The sequence below is a fragment of the Psilocybe cubensis genome, chromosome 11, assembly GCF_017499595.1.
Source record: "Psilocybe cubensis strain MGC-MH-2018 chromosome 11, whole genome shotgun sequence".
Taxonomy (NCBI): Eukaryota; Fungi; Basidiomycota; class Agaricomycetes; order Agaricales; family Agrocybaceae; genus Psilocybe; species Psilocybe cubensis.
In genome coordinates this window covers 1,502,419-1,526,704 of record NC_063009.1, presented here as the reverse complement: position 1 = coordinate 1,526,704, position 24,286 = coordinate 1,502,419, and the positions used below count along the sequence as shown (strand labels likewise).

Below are 24,286 nucleotides of genomic sequence, written 5' to 3'. Positions count from 1 at the left end.
AGTATAATGATATACCTTACTGACTTAATGTACAATTAATGCACACCACTTATCTGTAGGATTGATTACCATGCATGGACATATATATATATATCCAGGCAGATGAATTCCTGGCAAATAAAGGTAAGGGGGGACAATTTTGTCTCACGAAGTTGCTGAGAGAAGAGGATGGTAGAAGATTCAATCATCTTCAATAACAATTACCTCACCATGTGTTGTGCCCCTATCTGTTGTACTGGGTGGATTCCGCGTGCGAGTCCTTTTTGATGATGCACCAGCACCAACACCATCCTCATCATCTGATACATCCACCACTTCCTCTGCATTCACTGGCCCTGTTCCCGAAGGACGTTTTCTCTTTTTCCCTTTGGGATCGGATCTCGTGATCGCCTCGATTTCCGAGTCGGAATCGAGCTCTATAATTTCAGTAGTCGAAGCACCAGTCGTCGCTGCGCTTGTAGCTGACCGTGATGGCCTTGACGCAGAACCAGAATTGCCAATAATAACCTGAGGGGAGTCATCTGCTCGCCTCTTCCCTTTGGCCTTACTGGTCTGTGGCTGAACTATCGGAATTGGAGGTTTGGGATATGCAAAGCTGTGAGTCCACTGGCGGGCGGTGGCGTCGTGTTCTTTCCGATTTCGCACGTATTGTGTGGCAATAGACGGGACTAAAAAGGTAGATGCATGTGTGTTGTAAAGATCGTTAAATGACGATAGAATATCGACGCAGAGAATGCACTACGCACCAAGAGGATCCTCTATTAATAATGTCAAAGTTTATATTTAGTTATAATCAGCCATAAAGAAGTCACTGCGTACTTGGATTAGGGTCTGTGAGCAGGGAGGAAAGCGATAGCATAACTTTGAATAGAGACAGGGCAGGCGACCAATTTTGCTTCAAAATGTCGATACAGATATTTCCCTGTTCGGATATCTGATGGACGGAATGACATTAGTCAAATATTTATTCCTGAGACGTGCGAGGAAACTCGCATTCATGTGGTAGATTCTGCACCAATGGGATAATTAATTTCTAAGATTTCCGAAGTAATAATTTACTAACCTCGTCTTAAACAATACTTTGGGGGCCGAGAAGCTGAGATACGTCGTCAGATCAAAGGTCTATTCAGTGCAAGGTGGTTGAAACTCACGGGTAATCGGTTGGTAAAACTATTTCCACATTAAATATCCCCCCTTCGTACACGCTTCCCTGGGGGCCTGGAATACTTCCCCTCCATATACTGAGGTCGTCGCTGGGTTCCAGTACAATCGGACCGAGGTCTTCCTTCTTCAGGTCAGCTATTTCACGCGTAATGCGCTTGATGGTCATCTAGAAAGGATAGGATTAATTAAGCTTTATGGCGTGCCCTTGGTTTTGAGATTGACATTGGACTCACCGGAGATGACGCTCCTGAAGCCAAATTCATACCGGAAAGGACGGGTTTGCGTATGATATGTGTTGTACGCGAAGATGGTGGCAGATGGTGGCAGGAGAAGAGCCTGTGTGCTTCTGCAGTTCAGATTATTGTAGTCATGTGATGTCTCGTCACGAAAGTGGTAATTGCCAATCCTGGTGCTCAGTGCTCAGCATCAACACTTGAATTTCCTTCACAACTTCTCAGTATCTACATCTGGCACTACCATTTTCCATTCCACATAGCCCATCACATGCTAAAAGTATGCGCGGGATTATTGAAAAAACAGATATCATTCTCCCCTTCACAAAATCATCACGGTTGCCCTATATCCCTGTACGGACGTCTCGATGGAATCAACTATAATTAATTCGCCGCTCGCTTTATATATGCTCACTCATCATCATATCCGCCGCAGCGCGGTCTGCAACGTTTTGATCACCTCGCGCGGCTTTCGACGACATCAGTGGTATAATGCATCTCCGTTCACCCTGTGCTACTGATAGTTGCTGCGCTCAACTTTGAACATCTTCCACGTATTATACCATTTTTGCCAGGGCCATAATCTACCACTGGTACTGTTTGTTGACTGAGTGTGAGTTCATATTCGTTGTCATCTGTTACTGATCCTCAAATTCAAAATCATTACACTCTCATCATTGACTGACGCTAGAAAACTGGTTATTTTGGTCCGATATGCGATGCTGTTTCTATACACCCTTCACGATGATGCACAAACCGAAGTACACCATAGGTCATCAATAGTCAGCGTAGCCCAGTGGACTATAAATTACCGCACTAGCAACGGTGGTATTCTTCCATGTTAAAAGGCCTGGTTCCTACCAGGATACACCTTTTCTTGTTTAGTCAACCTCCCTTCGATTAAGGTCTGTTCAAGTGGTGTCCTCATCTGGGCTGCATTCTCAACGTTTTTCTTAGAAAATCTTACTTATGGAATTGTCTGCTCCATTGGCTCAACGACACTCGTTTATTCTTCTTAGCAAGCTGAAGTACACTGGTGTCCAAAGAGCTGCTAAATCATCTATCGCTACAGAAGCAATAATGGATAACCTCCGGAGCGTCTCTTTTCTTTCCCCTACCAAAGACAACTTTTCGATCTGCGACTCGGAACGTGTCGAATCGGACGATAGCCATACACTCGGTCCCTATGAGGATACCTACTCATGGGCATCCTCAGCCACAAGCTTACTGCGAGAAAATGTTGAATACCGACACGGTCGTTTGGTCGGCGCAACCTTATCCGTCTTGGTTAAGAGAATGACTCCGGTCAATCCTCCCGTTGATCCAACGTTGTCGAAAGTTTTTTTCCTCACCTTTCGGCATTTTTCTACTCCTAAAGATCTTGCCAACGCTCTCACGGATCGCTACAGTCTAACGCCCCCTGCTAACCTATCGCAAGGGGATTATGACTACTGGCAACGAGAAATCGGCATTCCGATACGTCGCCAAGTTTACAAGGTCATTAACACTTGGCTAGAGGTGTACTGGCTTCCAGAGGTAGACGAACCCGCCCTCCCGATCCTAAAAGCATTGCTAAGTAGGCGTATGAAGAGAGATACGTCCTCTTGGTCAGCGCACATGGCCAAGAATATGTTGCATAAACGTACTCCAAGCGATGCCACCACCATCATAGATCCAACACTTTCGAATCCGGGTTTTTTCATCAACAATCTTTTGGGAAACGAGAGGCAACCGATTCGAATGTCCAACAGACTTCGTTCCCGCTTGCGCAAAGGGAAATTCAAAAGAATCTCTATCCGAGACTTTAATGCGCTGGAGCTCGCACGCCAACTGACTATCCTAGAATCAGAGCTTTTTTGTGCAGTACGGCCGGAGGATATTCTGCGGACAGGAGCAGATGAAGCCCCATCGCCAAAAAGCATACAAGCCATCAATCAATTCGCCACCATTCTCACACGTTGGGTGACGACGAGCATTATCACTAAGCGCTATTATTTTGCTGCCCGGGCATCGATGATTAAGTTCTTTGTCCAGGTCGCGTATGTGAGTCTTATTGCCTTATGTTACTACTTAGCGCAACTGTTAAGCCCGTCTACCTCGATACAGAACTGTGCGACGCTAAACAACTTGAGTACCTCATGCTCTATACTGGCTGCACTGGACTCAAGTCAAGTCTCCAGATTGAAATGGGCCTTTAATGTCAGTCAAATCTTTCATATTTCTTCCCAAATTGCAATGGCAAGTATACTCAAACTATCTACGACTGTAGAGCCTACCTATGAAACAAAAGGATCAATTGGCATATCTACGGAAACTTCTCGATCGATCTAAAAATCATTCCGAATACCGAAATAAACTAAAGGACATGGTTGCACCTGCGGTGCCATGTTTGGGTATGCACTGGCTTGATACCGTCACCGAAGGCATTCTGAAATATATTACCATAGCTCCGTACATCATGGACGTAACCTTTTGTCGGGATTGCTATCCTTCATATAGACGATCATCTCCAGATGCAAAACTTCGAGTAATCAACCTTAGCAAATATTACAGGCTAGTTGAGATTGTGCAAGGTTTGATTAATGCCTTCAGCTCTATCAAGCATTTATCTCATGACTGGTTAGATATGCAAAGATTTCAGATTTCCTACAACTTGGAAGCAGTTCCAGGGTTTCAAGACTACCTAACTTCAGTATTCTCACGCTTCATGCAGTCATGAAGAGTGTGATGTGCTATGATCTGATAGTTTTCTGTCCACTTTCCTTGTCTGGTAAAATGTTTTCTCAAAATCTGGGACTAAGATCACTGTGTTCACAAACTAATGAAAAGAAGCAATTGTACATTAACTTGCATCTAAGCGCGGCTTATGTTACTCATAGAATATTATGTATTTATACTACTGCACGATTTGGCTAGCTATTTATCTCTCGCTGACGCGCCTTTAGTCGGACGCGTCCATTGATATTTATCACGTGATGAGAAATCTTGTAAGCTTTCGCCTGCCGCCGATCAACAACTATCCTTGACATGCACAGCAGTTCAAGATGTGCACCGCCTGCATCAATGCTCACAATAGAAGAACTTCGCCATCCATTTAGCCACCCCCTTGACCCCTTCACATTCTTCTTTTGCTCTCATCTTTTTAGCTCCATGTACAGTTTCGAGTACGTTTTCATTCGGATATTCTCACTCAATTCCCTAACAAATTTCGCTAGTAGCAAGGTGGATTGAAGTTCGAACGTGAAGCTACTTACAGTGCAAATATTTAAGAAACCTCAGTGGTAGTCTCAGTGCCCCCAAGTGTATACCACGAAGCTGTCCATGGCTACTCAGCTTTATCCCATTCCCGAGCAAGATGACGAAGAATCAAGGACGTCAATCCTCACGGTGTCATACTCTTCTGACTATGAAGTCCAATCTCCAACATCATCTCCGAACACCTCTAATGGAGAACTAATTCCAAATTCTCCATCGTCTAGCTCGCTTAATAGACACAAGGAAATATCTGATCTCGAATTCCTCTCCGGCGATGTTGAAATTGTTAACGGTGAAATGGTTGGGGCAACCGAGGAATCACTCGTGGCAAGGCTTATATCACTTAGAAACCCTGCCCTCACTGCATCCTTTTTCTTGACTTTCAGGCTTTATTGCTCTCCTTCGAACCTGGCCAAGCACATAGACACCCAATATAAGCCACAACAAGGAAGAAACAATAATATTCACCCATTGGAATCGAAAACAGATTCCGGAGCTCAATATGCGACGTTGGAATTCATCTTTACCTGGCTGAAAGAATTTTGGCTGCCTACCGTTGACGATCCGGCATTTCCGACCCTGACTGTGGTCACATCTAAATTTCTGATAAAAGAGATGTCACCATACTTGAAGTCGGAACTCTTGTTTCCTGTTCTAAATCTTCTTAATTTGCGCATACAAGGCGAACTGAATGCACCGGGAACCAAAATTCAACCCAGGCCACATGTGCTAAAATCATTTACGGATGACACTCCAAAACGAAGAATAACGAGAGCACTGCTTACCTCTCTTCGCAAGAAGGACTTCGCAGGGCTGTTGTTCATAAATTTTGATGCCCTTGAACTTGCGCGGCAGTTGACCTTGATGGAATCCGAACTGTACTGCGCCATTTCTCAACAGGAGCTGTTGAATTACTTTCCAGAGAAACCAGATTCATCTCCAAACATTAAAGCGTTGGTGTGTTTAAGCGATTCGGTCAGACATTGGGTCTCCGAAAGCATACTCCACGAGCTTAACATTCAACGACGGGCATGGCTAATTGGATTCTTCATAGAAATCGCAGACGTGAGCATCGTTCTTCACCTTTTCATTATCGTCCAATTTTGAACTCTCTCTGCTCAAGAAATGCATAAAACTTCACAATTTTAATACATCACGCTCAATTATATCTGCATTGGACTCCCCTGTAATATCACGTCTTTATCTCGCGCAGACGGTAACTCGTTTTCTTTCTTTCCAAGTTGTCTTGTTTCTCACTTAAAGCCCATTACCTAGGCTTTACGGGAGCATTCTAAAGATCAATTTAACAAGTTAAAGAAATTTCCTAGCTTCAAGGAACTCTATAACTTTGGACAAGACGCGCCATCGGTTCCATTTTTAGGTATGCAGTCGACCAAAACATACATGCCATGTACCTGAATACGGTTCCAATATAGGTCTGTATCTGTCATCCGTTATATTTTACAGAGACTTGTACTCGAGTCATCGACCACCCTTATTTGATTCGAGTGAGAAACTCATTGATTTAAACAAACACTCCAAGCTCGCGGAAATCCTGGAAGGCAAGTTACTTGGCCCACTATCTTCACTCGTCTATATATGCCCAAATATTTCCTAGACTTTCGACGCTTCCAGGTCCCTTACAACCTCAAACCGATACCAGAGCTTCAATTTTATCTCAAAAACGTGGCATTCAAAGTCGATAAGCATCTCGAAAATATTCAAATACTTGGTGACAGAATTAACAAACCTCACAAACCATCCATTCAAATTACGACGTCACTACAAGACCGCAAACGTAAATTGCTCGAGAAATTGACGATTCCTGTTGACAATAGGTAAGTAGACATGACAAATCCTCCTTCGGTTGATCATTGCCTGATCTCTCGGTGTCTGTTTCTCTAGCCAAACGAAAGATTCGAAAGAGGAAACCACCCCAACACAAGCCACAGGATTCGATAAACATCAGTCTCTCAATTCGAATTATTCATCTTCAGTCGGAACTATATATTCCAATCCCCATTCCAGTATTGGGACACTGGATTATGGCGCTTATTATACTAGGCACGCAATTTCCCAAGATTCATTGGCTTTGGCGGGATGGCAATGGAAAACTGCGGAGTTGGAATCGGACAATCCACTGTTTGAACTTTCGAATGATTAAATATGCCAATTCGTACACTAAGAGTATCTCAAGGTTTTCAAGAATCCGGGTTTAGTATAATATATCGTTACCGACTTGTGTAGCGCATGCCCACCGCTGAAGGTTCGTTTATAATTAAATTGCTGTACACAGGCACTACGTCGGCAACACTTGTATTGATCGGGACCTATATATACTGTGGGTTGTGGCAGTGTTATATACTTCTATACTTTTGTCTGATCCTTGGACACGGTCTGATCGTGATGTTTTGTTGGTGACGAACGATATTTTAGAACCTTTTGAATTACAGGGTCACACCCCGATCTCCCAGGACGATGGACACGAGACGCTTGAACTTGACAACCAGTAGCATTATCCAGGCCCAATTTGGGCCCAATACCATCTTCAGGCTTGTGCCAACATCCAATTTCCTCAATACCCTATATCGCCCCAGTTGAGCCATCACAGTCGAACGAATTGTTGAGCTAATCCATTTGCCATCCACACCCCGAGTCGCTATGAGCAATTCACACTACACGGATCATGAGAATGTAAGCTGTTTTTGTTTTTCGAAATGATTTTATTCGACCAGTTTCAACATTCGTAGGCCCAAGACATCGATGTTCTCCCTGACGGTGTAGACTTGGAAGATATACGACAGAGCTTGAAGAACCTGGAACACGCAGTCATCACAAATCGGCTACCTATCATTAGGTTGTGCACTAGACGCGTCAGTTATTGCGTTAGAACCCTTCTGCGCACGACAGATGTCTTGCAACACAACACTAACACTGTCAGGGTTCGCCAGCGTCTCCTTAAATTGGCGAAGCAGCGAGAAAGCGTGCTGGATACACTCAACACACTGATTACTCAATCTCAGGATGTCCTGATGGAAGATATCGTGGAAGATGAACGGGAGAATGGAACTGTACAACTGCTCGGCACTAGCGAACAACTCGCATCTCTGGTTCAGGAATTGGTATTCACAGCCGACGAATGTGGCTATAACTTCGAAAATTCTAACGGACAGAAAATCATCACCGTCGAATATGACATCATGACGCAGGATATCTTGAAAAGTGGACATGCATTGGCGTATCTGAAGCCCTCGTCCGAATATTTCTTACAACGGAAAGACATCGAATATAGCGACGATGGCACTCTGCTTTATGCCACTATGGATGCCCTAGTAGAGGAAATGACACCCCACGATTCTCTTGTCGATCAGGCCTTTTCAGCCACCTTTTTCATGACTTTCAGGTTATTCTCCTCCGCTGCGGAACTGCTGGAGATCGCCATCACAAGGTGGAACCTGGTACCACCGTCCAATTTTTCGCAGGAGCGGTTACACATGTGGCAGCATCGGAAGTGGATTCCGGTACGGCTAAGAGTTTTGAATTTGATCAAAACCTGGATTCAGTACCATTGGGAATCCTCTGATGATTCAGTTCTACATCTCTTGGAAGGATTTCTCAAGGAGACGGCCGACTTTCTCGACAAGTCAAAAGCCATATCACTTGATCTTCTACAAGTTGTTTCACAGCGTTTGCTATCTCCAGGAACTGTCACTGTCAAACGCGCACGGGGTCTTTCTGAATCAAAAATAGATCCAAACGTGAACTTTACACCACCAACACCAAGACGATACTCAGTCAACCAAGCTCCTTCATTTCCAGCCTCTATCATATCTAAGCCTTTACTAGCATCTTTACAGAAGAAAGAGTTTGATGATATTTCAATCACTATGTTTGAACCTCTAGAGCTTGCTCGTCAGCTTACTATCATGGAATCGAACCTCTTTTGCGCTCTTCGACCATCGGAAATTCTAGGAGCAGACCAAGCGGGTAAAAACTCAGCAAGAGGTGTGGAAACTATTATGACCATCAGTACAGCTATCAGCAAGTGGGTCACTGAGAACGTTGCTAAAGAGGCGGAACACAAGAAGACTAGACGGGTGTTCAAATTCTTTATACAGCTAGCCAATGTAAGCTTTCATATCAATTATCATTTGCGTGTTGCTTTCTGACTCATCGCCATACCGTTCCAGTGCTGTCTTGAGTTGAATAACTTTTCAACATGCCGGTCAATCATGGCGGCCTTGAAACCGAACGATAGCATATGGTCGGTATGGTCTCAATTGTTGCGTTCCGTAGGCAAAATTCTTTGCGTGTTTATAGCACTCATTGACAATTCTCCTTCAGGCCTTGACACAGAAACAGAGGGAACAGGCCGAGAACCTAAATTTCCTTGCAGACCCCGAAAGATACCAAAATCGGTTAAACGAGACAACGCCCCCTGCCATTCCGATTCTGAGTGCGTATAAGTGGAGTCCCAGTGCAAGTCAATGTTTTAATTGATGACTTAAAGGTCGGCATATGTATGATATCATTTTTTGCCAAAGAGACGCACCTTCGTATATCAGTTCTATTCATCCTTCACCCTCACGGCTCATCAATTTCGGAAAATATCGAGAAATCGCCAAACTTGTGCAAAGTGAGTGCATGTATCAGTACTAACTTAATATAATAAAAATGACAATGCGTGCATTATAGATCTGTTAGCGTTCCAAGTACCGTATAGCCTTAAACCTATACCTGAAGTTCAAGAGTACCTAACGTTCTGCTTTGCCACCATCACACTGAACGCTACACCAGATCAATTTCTACAGTATCCTATTCACAGGTGCGCAATGGGCAAACACATTGCTTTTAATGCTCACCTATTAATTCCCAGCCATGAACATGCGCTTGTGAGTGCTACGATTGCCCACGACTCTATCATCGTTGAGACATCAGACTCTAAGTCTGATCGTGTTGAAGAGTCGTCGATAAGCATCAATACTGCCACCAGGGATATCTCGCTTTACTCGTTACCTTCGTCTAGGACGGGGTCGACGGATTACGGCCTCTTCTACACCCGACATGCGTGCTCGCAAGATTCTTTTGGATCCCAATGGTGGGCCGAGGCAGCAGAAAATAATTCACCGCCCATCAATGTTTAAAATATTCAACTCTTCGGCATGCACACAATCTTTCTGTAGATACATATTCTTCTCTTTGTACAATAGCCAGACGCTGCACTGGCACCAAACCACCGAACGCTGTAAGATACAATGCAAGCATATCATAGTGTACATACTTACTATCGACATATAAAAGTGAACCTTCGACCTCCGACACATTCAAATATGAAATACATCCGGAAAAAGAAAGTGAAGTGGAAGGAAAATGTTAATCATTATGATTTCGTGAAGACTGATGCAATCGAAGGAAAAATAGAAAATAGTGACCTTGTGCATTGATCGGATATTGATGGAAGTAATAAAAGATGCATGACGTAGTGTACAGTTCATTTCGATATTGCACTGGTAAAAAGGCCGAGGTTTGGTATGCCTAGGATGTATGGATCATTGGAGACGAGAAAACGGATAAACAGAACAGAGACACCAAGAATTGACACAGGACGATGAGTGGATGATGATGTGATGGAAAAGCAGGACAAATGCGATGGCTTGTAACAAAACGACGACGAAAGGTAAAGGCAGCGAGATGGTGGGTCAAGATATCCATATTAAGATCCGCAATGACAGAAACATTGGCGCTGAATGTTTGGAAGATGGGCTGACATCGACCAGAAGGAGAGACCCGGAAACACGGGCCGTTCACAAATTCTGAATCTGAACGATGAGGAACTGTTTCTCGTCACTGAACTGTTCATCTGTTACAATACAGCACGGATAAATAAGATATCAGGTGAAGTCGCATCAAAAGTATCAATTTGTTTACTTACCTTCTTTGTCGTTATGGAAAGACTTCAAAAAATTCAGTAACTTTTCCTTATTTCTCCTCAGGATGTTCTCAATCTGCGGTGGTTTCTTGGGATTCGCCACAAAAACCTAAGCAATATGATTAGTACATAGTAATGGAAAGATAAATATGTCACACAATGCGCATATATTTACCTTAAACACATGGAACGCTTCAAACTGGATATTTTTGCTTTTATCCCTGAGAAGGTTCATCATCATCTTCAAATTTGCTTCATTAGCAATGTAGCGTGTCATGACGTTGAAGTTGGCCCGATCCAGGAGAATTTCTCCGAGAAGTTTCAACGACTGTCGTTTGGTCACATAGTTATTGGAAAGAATAAGGGTGGTGAAAGAGGAGAAAAACTGAACTTCTGATGTCAGAGCCGAATACCATGGAAGTCATCTGATTTTACGTACTCTGTCATAATTCTTATCAAGATACTCAGCCACCATAGGCTTGTGTCGTGTCAGAGTTTCCTTGAGGTTCGCAAAAGCGTCGCATGAAATACCAAAGGTTGTGGTTTCGATATAGTGTGGGAACTTGTAAAATCTAAGACAAAATCGTTTATTGGGAATGTTGTAATGGGCAAGAGTTTGCTTACTGTTCGGAGTGTAACAGAATCTTGGCAAGTTGCTCATGCCTCAACATCTCTTTCAAAATCATTCCCGTGTTCAAAGCTACTTCCTCGTTCTCATAGCCCCCTAGCGCTGCGAAGATAACCTCAGGCTTTCCTGAGAGATATTCTACAGTTGGCCATCGCGAGCCGATTTGTCGACGAAGCAGGTTATTGAAAATCTGTACGACGTCCTTTCTCGCCTCAAACTCAAACCGCGAGATGTTCTGAACAAGAAGGAGGAGTAAGTCTGTGTTGTACGTTTCCTGTGCTAGTTGGGCAACAAGTTCCGGCGCTGGTTCTATCGGTAACGCAGCAAAAGATAGAGGTATCGAGTAACATGAGATCAGAAGGGCTTATCATTGATGAGCACCGTGGCCTGACTCACCACCATCGCCGTAGAGAATACCCTTAATCTGCTGCAAATTCTTTGAGACATCTTCGGTAGCCTGCGAGTTATCACGCGTGGTCACACGCATACATTAGTCTACACAACACTCAGAGATCACCCCACAGACTAAACTCGCCTTTCTCCTGGTCTCTCCTCCAGGGGCACCCGACTCTAATCGATTTATTGCGTCACGTAGACCCCGAACAAGATCAGGCGGAGTTCTTGGCTTAGTCTTGAAGAAATTCATGGTATGAAGTCAAGATCCTTTGGTATATCGTATATAACAAGCTAAAAAAAGAGATATACAGAAGTAAGAGAAAGGGTATGAGATAGATGGTGGTGGCAGGAACCAAGTTGTTTTCCGAAGTTCACAGCTGCCCAGATCGGTAACCTCAGGCGCAACCGACGGATTGCCTTTTTCGGGTGCGAGGTTCATTTCCGGGGTACGGCCCGAAATCCCGCTAAATGACATGTCGTGCTCGCTATGGCCTTCGACCTGGTAGTGCTTGATCCCCTGGCGTCTGACTCAAAATGACGATTCACAAAATAGCAAACTTGGGATATGAATAACTCGCATAAAATTGATCAGTAAGACTAACAGCAAATGGCTTTCATAGGCGATAGAACAAAAGTGAATGTAACATGAAACAACTTCAAGTGATCCAGACGTTGATTGAACGCTACATAGTACCAAATGAGATTAAACGGCGATAAAGTACGAAGGAAAAAAAGACCGGTGCATCTATGTTGTCAGAAAGCAACAAGCTAAAATACTCATGAATAAGTCTATGTAGCACATTTCGATATTTAAAGCCTCATCAGGCGATACAGTTATGACGACAAACCCAAACTCTTGCGTGTCCAGGTCAGGAAAAGGTCTTTCGACTTCATTGTCGAAGATACAAAATCGCCGAACGTCGGTCCCCAGAAGATACTCCAGTAGCTAGAACCCAAGTTCTATAGGAAGAGATATGTTATTCATACATATACATATATCGATTCCAAATGGGAAACGGAACAGACCTTGCCATTGGAAATCGATATCATCTCGAAGGATCCCTGATATAGTGCGGCAGGCTGCTTTTTCTTGAGGAGAGTAACGATATTGGCTGCGATGATCGAGGCATGGGTGTGATATTTCCCCACTTGCTTCTGCTCGTCCCATTCAATGGCATCACCTCCTGCGAAAATACGAGGGTATTTAAAGACTTGAAGCGTGGATGACACCCTAATGCGATTTTCGTCGGAGAGTGTACCTGGCACGAGAGTAACAAACTTAGTGTTGGGACTCGGTCCACGACAGGGAACCTGATGGAGGAGTTATTGAACATCTTGCTCCAATTCTTCAAGTTTACCAGAAGCACTCACAACGAGATCCGCGACAAGCTTCCTCCCGTTCCGCGTTTTGATGGTACCCGCTTCGGAAATATCCATGTCATCGACCCAGTCGTTGAGTATGACCTCCACGTCGCGCTTGCTGATGTCCTTTGCCACATCCTTCCTAAAATATTTCGGGTATGCGTCATTAAGCATAAGTTCTTGGCCGTGCACAATTGTTATGCGTTTTGTCTGGGAGGTTATCAGAATCCACAAACAGCTTGGTTATAAAATCTTCCTCACTGGAGACATGTCCCTGAGCTCTCCGGCGTATTCTATTAACAAATTTAATTATTGGTACTGCAGATAAAAAGTTGATAGTCACCTAGTGCAACAGCACCACCACCCACTAAAACAATATCATCTGACTCCTTGAACTTCTTCCTCCAGGATTGAAGATGGTCCACCGTTTCCTTCTTTGTATCAGGAATATTCAATGGACCCTCCCAGAGGCTTCCAGGGGTAAGTACGAGAATGGAATAGTCGACAGTCTCTCCAGATTCAAGGGTCACAAAGCCAGGTTTGTCTCCCTCCTCTGTGGTGATGGACACGACCTTTCCGATGACGAATTGTCCGTTCCCATTGACGAAAAGGTAGTTATAGGTTATATGGGCGCGATCCTCGAGGTGACCCTCAGACGTGACAGACATCCGAATCCATGCGGGAAGATGGGTATAGTATGGGCGGGCGGTGACGAGTAAGATATTGTATTCCTCCGGCTTCAACTTAGTAGAAAGCAAGCGTGCAACCTGAGCTCCGCAGCCTCCTCCACCCACAATAACAATGTTGGGTTTTTGTGCCATGTTAAACATCGTTAACTGCGGAGGGCAGCAATGAAAGTTCCCTATACGATAGTGGTGGTAGCAGTGAGAAGAGCGAAGGTGGAATCAATGTCAAGGGCACTCGGTATCCGTCCCTCGCGCCGTTATGAAGAACTCCACCAAGGCAGGATAGTCACACGAAAGCGATGTAGATCGCTGCCCGGAATACCGGGATACGTTGTCGGGTCACCATACTTGGAACGGCAAAAGTTGCCAAACGGTATACCGGAGGGGCAATCCAAAATTAATTAACGAATTTAGACAACGAGTTGGACACGATGGAGCTGTTTTCACAATGATGAGTACCAGTGTAATCTGTATGGGAATATCAACCCAGAAGTTGCAGCGGTGTACAGTATGGGCCGAGAGTCGTGGATATTCAGTGACGTTTGTACCCCTTTACAAAGCGCTGATAAGTTATCAAGTTGGTAGAATGAATTCACCTATTTCGCCTCGTAGAGCTCATCTTCAATGTGGAATCCAAGTATAAACGTAAAGTGGACGTAAGCATAATAATCGCAGCAGCTGAGGCTCGTTCAGTGGCTGTGGAAAGACCGTGGAAATTGACAAGAATTAAACGGAATGTTCAAATTCCGATTGAATATCCGATACATATTGATAAAGACCACCATGTGGTATACTCTAAATGAAAACTCACGAAGACATAACAACGAAGCACTGGCAATCTCCAGCTTACTCTTTGCTTGCTGATGGCATGGAATCTGACATGGATGAGCGGTATGTGATCACGATGAACCGTAAAGGTTAAATATAAATGTTGACTTCAAGTTTTAACCCGCAGTTGCATTGTACTTGATGTATATTGTACCAATGCGTCTCTGGCAACCTTCCTTTTCTCAAAGTTCTAAACCAGCTACCCTTTTTACCCGAGGACCGACAGGTCGATCACCGCAAACCACTTCCGTGAATTCGATCAGCCTACGCTGCCGATCTCTGACGCAAGCCATATGCATATACCGCGGCTAACCTCTCGATGTTACCAGGATCGCGTCTCGTGGTTCTTCAGTTTTACTCCAAAGAGTCTATCTGCGCCCTGATATTTAGTCACAAAAGTAAGGCTGGATCTCCTATCATGATGGCCGTTCGTCAAACATCAGTCTCTCAGTCTGCGCGAGCGCGACAGCCATTAAATGTCGGTCATTGGACTTGCACTAATCTAGAATCTGAAGGATCATCTCCTTTCTCTAGCCAATAACAGGAAGGTGATGATGCTCTTAGAATACCTCTGAAACATGGGATTAAAGCAAAAAGCGACCATTTCAGTTTTTGAATGCCGCATTCTTCACGCATAATTCGCCTTTGGTATAAAAACCCGCGAGACACTTTAGAGTCAGGCCTTCACCACATCCCAAATCATTGTTTTCGACTCAATGCCTGTTGTTCATTATCTTTTGTCCACAACACCTCAATGGGGTGAGACATGGGTTTAATTCTACCTTACTCAAGTTAACGTCAACTTGCTTATAGGACATGTCAAACCTCTTTGCATATTTGCAACACGAATCGTTCAGGAACGCGAATCTGCTATTCTGACCATCATGGTTGCACCAAACCTTCTAGACAAGGCTTTTGCGGAAGTTTCTGCGCAATCTTCCGGAATATGGCTGCCCAAGTGGGGAAATATTCCCCGTAAACTTGTTTAGGTTTTTTTCTTATTGCGTGAATCTGTAAAAACTATGTTGGAGCGCGGAAACATTTTTTGAGTGCGCAGATTGTTTTTTAGGTTAGCCATAAAAATATTTGACTGCGCGGAAACATATTTTGGGCATATTTTGCCAGCGCACATAAATTTCTACTGCCCTCAATTATATTTAATGCATAAACCCTGTGCGCGTAGATACATTTTGTGCTGCAAACAAATTTTTCGATGCGCGGAAAACATTGTTCAGTTGTACTATTTCTAGCCCAAAGTGACCAGCCGTTATGCCGAGATTATGTAAAATGATCTAAAATGGCACCTCGGCACACCTAAACGAGTTCAAGCTCCACCTGACAGTGATATTGAGGATTGTGTATTGCAAGGCTAACCCACATTCATTTAATTACAAATTTCTTAGTATATCTAATCTACACTCTTTTGAGATATATTATTGTTGTTTTAATCAAGTAATGTGGGATAATCGTCTTGAAATCGCCGTGAACGTTGCTTGAACGTGAAGTGTCGCTTTCTTGCACAGCCACTGATGCGCAATTGTGATGGCCGTTGCTAATACTTTACTTTGTACACAGTAGTTGTGGGTAATATTTTGACATATTCTCATGGATATCTATGTAATACATATCTTACCATGCTTTGCAATCTTATTCTCCTATTCCCGGCTCTCCAAATGCACAAATGCGCTCAAGAATGCACTGATTGATGTCTTTCCCACGATTGATGAGGTTTTTTCACACAATGCTAGAGATGTCTGAAATGGCGCACTAGCTGCACCACTAATGGGGAGACCCCAGAACAACTGGGAATGTGCTAATGTTACATGTAAAGCACTGCAGAAATTGTTATTTTGTCCTAGAAGGCAGTAATAGATAGAATAAACATGCATTGTGTATACAACTGTCGGAGCTTGAAGTTGTTTTGATGTGCCGAGGTGCCATGTTAGATCATTTTACATAATCTCGGCATAACGGCTGGTCACTTTAGGCTAGAAATAGTGCAACTGAACAATGTTTTCCGCGCATCGAAAGATTTGTTTGGGGCTCAAATGTTTCTACGCGCATGAGATTTATGCATTAAATATAATTGAGGGCAGTAAAAATTTACGTGCGCTAGCAAAATATGTCCAAAATATGTTTCCACGCAGTCAAATATGTTTCCGCGCAATCAAATATATTTACGGCTAAGCTAGAAAACAATCTGCGCAATCAAAAAATGTTTCCGCGCTCCAACATATTTTTTACAAATTCACGCAGTAAGAAAAATACCTAAATAAGTTTACGGGGAATATTTCCCCACTTGGGCAGCCATACCGGAACACCACAAACTAAAGCGTTCAAACGCATCAGGTTTTAACATTTAATGAAAATGTTGAATTGAAACTCAGTGTGTGTGCAGATTACTTTCTACGTTCCAGGACGCAAGCGGAACAATGCCAGAAATCTGGGGGAAATCCACTGCAGCTTATGGGCGATACTATCGACTCCTCTACGAAGCAAAGCCGGTTACATGCGCCGTTAAAGGCACGGTCTTCGATGCCCTTCCTGTACCCGCAGCAGTTGTTCTCGATGTATGTGAAGTATATCCCTTATTCAAGCTTACAATCTGACAACACGCCTATTAGTTATTTTGTCTGGCAGAGTTCAGAATTACTCAAGGCATCAGCGGTTCCACCGTCCCAGTACTTACCTGGATGTCGGGTGGTGTGTCTACCTTCATTCGTTTCTTTGGGGACGACACAATCGGGGGCCTCGGAGAGTTTGAGTCCAGGGCTGCGGCGGAAGCTACCCTCACTGGGGTAACGACCTCGGAGGCAGGTTTAAAGGTACATTCTTTTGACGGCATCATGCGCAGACAAATATTTTCATTCACTCGTTACTTGTCAAAGATCTTGTTTGAAGGCGAAGGAAAGTTACTGAAAATTCCGGGTCTTCCTGCTATGTATGACTACGAATTTTGCCCCCAAAAGGTACTGCTTTAGTTTCAAGTTAGACCCCAGCTCCTCTAAATATTCTCAGCCCGCAACGACTAGCCCTGTTTTTAAAATTCTAGCGGCATCAGCAAAGTATGCACATTTTTTTCTTCATAGCTAAAATGGAAGATAGTGACATACGCTGTGTCTAGGTTTTTGAAAGAGGCCCAAGGCATTATTGCCGCGTCCCCATATGCGCTTGAGGAGGTTTCAATAGACGCTGCAAAATCCTTCTGGGGCAACCTAGAAAAGGAAATGTATGTCGTAGGCCCACTTTTAGCTCCATCCCCAGCATTCGATGCCACTGTCTCCAAAAGTCATGGAGAAATTGAGATATTTCTAGACGACAAGCTTCGAAGGTTTGGAGGGAAATCAGTAATATATGTGAGACTTCGTTTTCAAGTTCTCTTTCAGCGTTAATCCGAGCCACTTTCACTTTAGATATCATTTGGCACGGCATTTTGGCCTACAGCCCCTGACTATGTAGAAGAAGTAATTGATGCTCTGTTAGAGAAGCAATTTCCATTTGTTAGTTATTTTAATCACATTGGGTTATGAATTAACGTGATATCGCCCAGATATTCGCATATGCTTCGCCTGCTGCAACCTTGTCAGACAAGCTGGTAGCCAAGGTCAACTCTTCGGGCGTTGGGCTGCTGTCGAAGTGGGCACCACAGCCATATATCTTAAGTCATCAGGTATATTTTTTTAATTCCATGCTTCTGACATAAATCTAATATCTTGAGTATCTTTTGCGACATAGGCCACTGGATGGTTCCTCAGTCATGGCGGTAACGGCAGCATCGTTGAATCATTGAGCAATGCTATACCTCTGTACAGCACTTCCATTGAATGTTTTTCTAAACTGCATCCTGACCACAATGTTTTCCAGGGTAATATGGCCCTTCAACGCGGATCAGCCAGCTGCCGCCGCCCACCTTACGGAGAATCTCAAAGTGTCATTCGAACTGATTGAGATCAGGACAGGAGAATCGGGACTCAAGCCTCTGTACAGATTGGGCCGCGCGCCTAAAGGTACCAGGGAGGCTGTGGGCATCGAGATAAGGGAGGTGATTGACGCATGTCGTGGTCCGAAGGGAGTGGAACTGCGCAAAAATGCCGAGGCCGTGCAGGCGAAACTTTCGAATGCATGGAAGGAAGATGGTATTGCCGCTCGGGATTTACGAGCTTTCCTGGACACGTATTCTGGACGTGATTAATTATATGTCAATGGCAGCGTTCATAGCAATATTTGCATACGGTACAAGAGACTGTGACAGCACCACGTGTCGTGACATTACGCGTCAGTCCAGGTTGTGAGCGAGTAGACTCTATGAAAAGAGTCTCAGGTATACCCCGACATTCTGAAGAAAAAATTAGAGGACAAAATGGAGGAGAAGGGATACTCTCATGAGTCCGGATGCAGCTTCAAGTATGTGTGAAATGCAGACGTAAGACGCTACAAACTGGACTCTAGTCAAAGGTCACAGATTAGTATGTAAATAATTCGTATGATGAACGGGATTGAGCACACTGTCACAATCGAAAAGTAAAACTAACAGTTCGTTACAGATTTGTAGGTTTACCCTGAGACGTACAATCGACGGCCATATCGACGTTATCGACCTCGGCGGCAGCGGCAACGGCTTTGGCTTTCTTCACCCGTTTCTTCGCTCGCATTTTTGCTGATCTAGACATATTTCGTTTTGTTGGAGGTTGATATCTGCTGCGAGTTAATGGACGACCAATTATGGGTAGGAATTCATGTACGTAGCGCCATTTTCAATTAACTCGGGGAGTTCAGTAAGGGATAATGTTACGCGCATGAAAGGGGTTCGGCTTTGTCGTGGGCTTTGGTGCGAAAGTTTAAGTGAGAACGAGAAATTAAAAAGAAGTACTCACTGATTCTTTCCTTCAAGGGCCTGAATTATTGTCCGCGACCTAGTAACTTCAGCCGTTTCCTCGAATGCACCTTCTGCTGGCGTAACCCTAACTCCTAGCGCCTGTAGGCTTCCCATTTCGTTGTATTGATGCAGTCCAGTCATGCGTATTGTGTGCTTCGATTCTAAATTTTTCACGTATTCGCGTTTGATGATCTCAACAACTGATATTAACCGTGGAATAAGGTCTGTCGACGTGGAAGCAGCTTTGTGGGTTACTTGTTTGCCAGATTCTTCTCCAAGACTCATCAGGGGGTCTAATTCAGAAGGCAGGGTATGAAATATTAGTAATTTGTTTTCGTCTGAACTCTGAAGAAAGAGAATGGAAATGATTTGATTCGACGAAAAGTGTTGGATAGCATGCAACGCACCTCCAGGAAGGCAAGTGAATTGGCGACCCATTGCTTCATTTTTCCATGTCCAGTGATGCGTATGCACTTTCGTTGACTTTCATCAGTTATCATGGTTGGGCTGTAAATGGCAGAGACAGTTCGATTTACTGTCAACAATGATGATTAAGTCCAAAACAAATCGAGTACTGCCTGTACTGGAAAGATTTGTTCTCTGTTTGGCTGTGTATCTTTCGGAAGGATAGTCGGACCCGGATCAAGCACCCATCATTGCTCATGCTTGGCGTCGATAACTCTCGCTCCAGCCTCCACCACTGTCATATCTCGAACATTGCCAATAAGACTATACGGCGATTCATCCTGGACTTCTACAGGGAAGATTTGGAAAACTTCAATGTACCTGACTCTTTTGTTATTGCAGGTTTTTCAATACTGCGCTATGGGATCTGGGCATCTCTTGCATCTCATTTCCACGATGTTATACAAAGTCCACTACGCAGTTTCATCAGACATGTGTTGCCTATATCACAAAAAAGAAGCAATACAACAGTGATTTATCACTGAACGCTCAAGGAAAAATGGCCCACTGTCTCACAATTTTGCTTTGCTAATGTGTGTGGACATGTTTTACGATCGACCATGGCTCGACCCGTACAACTTTCAGTCCTATAAATTCAGGATATCACGCTTAATGCGGCTCTTTTATTTTCATCTACCTCATATTTGTGAAACCCCATCCCGACTTTTCATCCCTCAAATATCAAATATGGACCTCTCTAAAGTAACAAGATCTTCCAAAGGCTTCCAAAGGCTGTTCAACATTGCCCGCCCTTTCAAAAAATGTGGGCCATCCAGTGAAGGAGGCTTCGAGGGACTTGACGCGCCTAATCTGGTTTGCCCTGATCCTCACGCGTCCGAAAAACGCGTCCCTGAAAGGAAATTGAGGTCGCGTGGAACGCGTAGGTCCATTTGTTTCTGCTTTGACGCGTTCTCTTATGCCATGTCCAGTCCTCGAGTTTTTCCAAAAAGCAATATTATGCATCAACGCCACACGCGAAGCCATGGAAGAAGATATTATATCTGACTACGCGGACGTGATGGGCATTTCCCCTTCCATCGTTGAACGCGCTCAATCCTCGGGCAGTCGCTTTATCGAAGGCGCTACAGTGTTTGGCCTGCAAGTTGATTCGATCTCAGTTGGGCGGGCGACATTCAATGGCCCGATTGAAAGATCCGCCACTTTTAACCCCACGCTAGCGCCCATTGACTACTTTGATGTGGCTCTCATGAAGAACACCAAGTCAACCGCTGCTCGGAATATCGCCGATTTCGAGAATTCCTCCGAGCGAGTCATGGTAAAAGACACCGATCCTTTTGGTGAATGCCGAAGCTCGTTCTATGCGGAAAAGTTTATGAACATTGGACCGACCACACACAATATCAATGACCTCAACTTCTACTTTGCGGATTCCAACAAAAGCATTTTGGCCGATGCCGCTGCTGTTGGCCACAATCGTTCTGCGGTTCGTCGTCTACTTCCATTGAACAAAATTGACCGCCGGTCAAGCAAAGAGACATTCTGTGGGACCAAGTCTCTTGTTGTCCCTCCCCACAAGAAGGTCGTTCTCCCACATCTCTCTGAGCGACCGAAGTCAACAGGTAGTACCAAAATGTTTTGAACTATACGCTCATTATCTGATGATTTATATAGTCACCCAAACTCGCATGCCCATGAAGGGCTGGTCAATCTCCAAGCATGTTGTCAAACATTCTACCACCCCAAGGTACACCATGGACGCCAATGGCATGCCTGTTCGACGACCGAAGGGGAAAGCACGCATTCAACGTTTATACTACATCCACAACTCTGTTTTGCCCATGATTGAGGAAGAAGATGCCGTCTATCACATCATGGAGTTGGAACTTCCTGAGTCCTCTCCTTCTGTGGCAGATTCTATATCAGTGTACTCTCAAGACTCTTACATTTCCCAAGACGAGTCAGTCTCTTCTCCAGAGCTTGCCAACATTGTCGCTGTCGATTCTAAAGTCCACGACATTGGCGGGCAATACGAGGAGGGCGGAGAACACGAGGACAAAACTTCATTCATTCTCGAGGATGAGGACGGCAATGACGATGACGATGACGACGACTCCGATAATGCAATGTTTTCCGAGATATCGACAGCCATTTTACGCTCCCGAGAGCGTCGTCAAAATGTTTGCGGGCGAGAACAACTATATGTTTGTACTTACGCTGCTCCTCTTTTGGCTATTGCCAAGGAGCGCCAGCAGGCCAACCACAATGACCACAATGGGCATTCTCTCACAGGCCTTCGCCCACTACTTCTTCCTATCTCTGTTTCTCTCCAAGGCGATTCGGGCAACGCTGAAGACTGAACAACATCAAAGAAATTGGTTTTTTTTTTACCTTCGTCTCTTGACCTTTCTACAATCTACCGCCCCTGGCCTCCAAACCCTGTTTTGTTCTTTGGCTTCTCGAGCTTCGCGAATTATCTGCGGTCCTCAATTTGAACTCTGGCCTTTTTCTGTCTCTCGATTTGTATCATTGGATTTTATTTTCGTTTTTTCTCAACGATGTATTTTCTCGACGTCTATCCTTTGGATCTATTGTTTACTCGAATTCTTGGCTACCATCAGCATTGGATTGGACATGGAGATCTCTATTATCTGTTAAATCTCGTAACGGGTGGTTATTTCTTATCCTCGTCCAGCCTCCTCTTGGAACATCTTGCATCTAGCTTCTTTATCTGGTTTTGTTCATATCTTGTCTCGAGCTCTTCTGTTACTGTGGCTGGACCCACCATATGGTCTTCTCCATTGGATACACGTACACGTTTGGTGATTAAATCAGGACTCTTTTAGGTGAGTACTTCCTTTCTTGATGCATAATTACGCTGCTGATCACGATGATCAGATTCAGACCACTTTCTCTTTCGCATAACATCTAAGCAGCTTGTAAACTCTCTGCAACGCTGCCTATCTGTCCTTTGAGACGTTCTTATGACTACAGAATCTGCCAAATACGCTCTGGCAAATTTCTGTTACTCTTCTTGGATTGCGAATCTTCGAACTGGCTCTATCGATCCTGCACATAGTAAACAACAAAAAGCGTGCGTACTTTTGATGATTTTATGTCAATGTATGCGCGTCTGACTCGACTTTCAGATCTCTACAACGAGCGGGGAGGCCTCTGCCACGTAATATAATGCAATGGAGGCATTGTCACTCCAAATCGAACACATTTCACGGTTACCCACCAACTCGAACGTCCCCGGAAACAATTCTCTAGGCGGGGCTAATATCTTCTCTGTTCCATGACGTTACCCTCAGTTGGCTAAGGAGGTACGCTACGTTGTATTTTTGATGTCTTACAGGTGTTCATCATTGCTTTCTACGTGCTTAGAGATTGAAACCCTCTACATTTATTTATCCACCAACGCGCCCCCTACCAAATTTTTTTGTCCATCGGAAATGGACATGTAATCACCGTTATCATATGGGTAAGTTGTCATAATCTGTGCATATGTATGTTTTTCTAAATCTAATGTGATTTTCTTCAGGTAATTTCATACGCGTTTGCGTAGGACGGAACAAATTTGGCATCATCTCGGTGGCTTAGGGTTCCTGGGAAGTCGACGGGCTTTCCAGTGTTCCGTTTCGTCTGTGGAAAGGTCGTCTGACGAGACGATTTTTCTACGGCATCGCAAGGCTTTTCCGGGCTGGCTGGATGGCTGACGAGTTATCCAGCCTTCACGGCGGGCCTTGCGATGTTCGATTGCGCAGGGTGAGGGAGCAACGCTGACGAGTGTTGACTTCTTTGCTTCTGTGAATCGAAGACGAAGGGCCTAAGGGTTGCCTCCTTTTCGTCTGCAGCGCCGAATTGCCTTCGATCACGACCAACAAACATCCCGCGTTCACTTTGGCCACATCCAGTGTCCAATCACTTCGATGATGGCTTACTGGCCCTCATCGTTGACAACTCTCGCTCGGTCTCTCGGTTATTCGCTTTACTGTCTTGTCTCGTACCATCTGATGCACTACCTGTACTGTCTTGATGTCCTCCTGGCTCTAGTTGGCTCATGACATCAATACCCTCGTTCAGCCTCGCTGTTGATCACAACTCGCATCTCCCTCCTTGGATTGGGGCTATTTCACCAGTACCATCACATTTCATCATTATTCACGAAGAAAAGCAAAAAAAAAAGGTTCAAACCCCTCAGTTGGCTCGATCTCCTCTGGAGACCTGTCAACTTATCATTCCGGCTGATAGATACTTACCTACTACTTACCTCTCGGCTCGTTCATGTCATCATATTTAGACTTTGACATGGACAGTCTTGAGACATAATTATTTTCTCTACTTACCATTCTAACCGTAGACCTTTTCTCTTCTTTTGATTTGTTTTTTCCTACTCGTCTCTGTCTTACAATGTTTCTGGAATCTCCCTCGTCTCTTTCCTCCCCTTTTTCTTTCTCTATATGTCTTCACTCTAGTCTTTGTACTTTCTCGACTTTCTGTCTT

At 44.3% G+C, this 24,286-nt stretch overlaps 9 protein-coding genes across 9 annotated transcripts; 5 read left to right on the top strand and 4 right to left on the bottom strand.

Moving 5' to 3' along the window:
• Positions 1-180: 180 nt before the first annotated feature.
• Positions 181-1,330, bottom strand: JR316_0011603 (uncharacterized protein; the record flags this gene model as incomplete). Its single annotated transcript, XM_047897250.1, has 2 exons — positions 181-668; positions 1,228-1,330. 2 exons carry the CDS (start codon positions 1,328-1,330, stop codon positions 181-183), a joined length of 591 nt encoding a protein of 196 aa, XP_047743659.1.
• Positions 1,331-2,366: 1,036 nt separating this feature from the next.
• JR316_0011602 (Cell division control protein 25) lies at positions 2,367-3,595 on the top strand (the record flags this gene model as incomplete). Its single annotated transcript, XM_047897249.1, has 2 exons — positions 2,367-3,436; positions 3,472-3,595. 2 exons carry the CDS (start codon positions 2,367-2,369, stop codon positions 3,593-3,595), a joined length of 1,194 nt encoding a protein of 397 aa, XP_047743658.1.
• A 1,123-nt stretch (positions 3,596-4,718) lies between these two features.
• On the top strand, positions 4,719-6,816 carry JR316_0011601 (Ras guanine nucleotide exchange factor J; the record flags this gene model as incomplete). Its single annotated transcript, XM_047897248.1, has 6 exons — positions 4,719-5,717; positions 5,776-5,868; positions 5,928-6,033; positions 6,089-6,214; positions 6,271-6,490; positions 6,558-6,816. 6 exons carry the CDS (start codon positions 4,719-4,721, stop codon positions 6,814-6,816), a joined length of 1,803 nt encoding a protein of 600 aa, XP_047743657.1.
• Positions 6,817-7,313: 497 nt separating this feature from the next.
• JR316_0011600 (Cell division control protein 25) lies at positions 7,314-9,796 on the top strand (the record flags this gene model as incomplete). Its single annotated transcript, XM_047897247.1, has 7 exons — positions 7,314-7,346; positions 7,403-8,779; positions 8,843-8,920; positions 8,997-9,108; positions 9,163-9,288; positions 9,348-9,477; positions 9,529-9,796. The coding sequence occupies 7 exons, from the start codon at positions 7,314-7,316 to the stop codon at positions 9,794-9,796; spliced, it is 2,124 nt and encodes a 707-aa protein (XP_047743656.1).
• A 660-nt stretch (positions 9,797-10,456) lies between these two features.
• JR316_0011599 (Protein Mo25) lies at positions 10,457-11,855 on the bottom strand (the record flags this gene model as incomplete). The annotated part of the gene is made up of 7 exons (XM_047897246.1): positions 10,457-10,512; positions 10,585-10,690; positions 10,757-10,966; positions 11,021-11,153; positions 11,206-11,518; positions 11,606-11,666; positions 11,736-11,855. 7 exons carry the CDS (start codon positions 11,853-11,855, stop codon positions 10,457-10,459), a joined length of 999 nt encoding a protein of 332 aa, XP_047743655.1.
• A 584-nt stretch (positions 11,856-12,439) lies between these two features.
• JR316_0011598 (Apoptosis-inducing factor-like protein B) lies at positions 12,440-13,797 on the bottom strand (the record flags this gene model as incomplete). Its single annotated transcript, XM_047897245.1, has 5 exons — positions 12,440-12,565; positions 12,632-12,916; positions 12,977-13,177; positions 13,229-13,260; positions 13,311-13,797. 5 exons carry the CDS (start codon positions 13,795-13,797, stop codon positions 12,440-12,442), a joined length of 1,131 nt encoding a protein of 376 aa, XP_047743654.1.
• A 3,116-nt stretch (positions 13,798-16,913) lies between these two features.
• On the top strand, positions 16,914-18,673 carry JR316_0011597 (Hydroquinone glucosyltransferase; the record flags this gene model as incomplete). Its single annotated transcript, XM_047897244.1, has 9 exons — positions 16,914-17,051; positions 17,106-17,306; positions 17,370-17,450; positions 17,500-17,546; positions 17,606-17,828; positions 17,895-17,981; positions 18,032-18,151; positions 18,217-18,287; positions 18,346-18,673. The coding sequence occupies 9 exons, from the start codon at positions 16,914-16,916 to the stop codon at positions 18,671-18,673; spliced, it is 1,296 nt and encodes a 431-aa protein (XP_047743653.1).
• A 528-nt stretch (positions 18,674-19,201) lies between these two features.
• JR316_0011596 (uncharacterized protein) lies at positions 19,202-19,857 on the bottom strand (the record flags this gene model as incomplete). Its single annotated transcript, XM_047897243.1, has 3 exons — positions 19,202-19,304; positions 19,356-19,702; positions 19,765-19,857. The coding sequence occupies 3 exons, from the start codon at positions 19,855-19,857 to the stop codon at positions 19,202-19,204; spliced, it is 543 nt and encodes a 180-aa protein (XP_047743652.1).
• Positions 19,858-20,509: 652 nt separating this feature from the next.
• JR316_0011595 (uncharacterized protein) lies at positions 20,510-22,140 on the top strand (the record flags this gene model as incomplete). Its single annotated transcript, XM_047897242.1, has 3 exons — positions 20,510-20,702; positions 20,752-21,402; positions 21,455-22,140. The coding sequence occupies 3 exons, from the start codon at positions 20,510-20,512 to the stop codon at positions 22,138-22,140; spliced, it is 1,530 nt and encodes a 509-aa protein (XP_047743651.1).
• Positions 22,141-24,286: the final 2,146 nt, after the last annotated feature.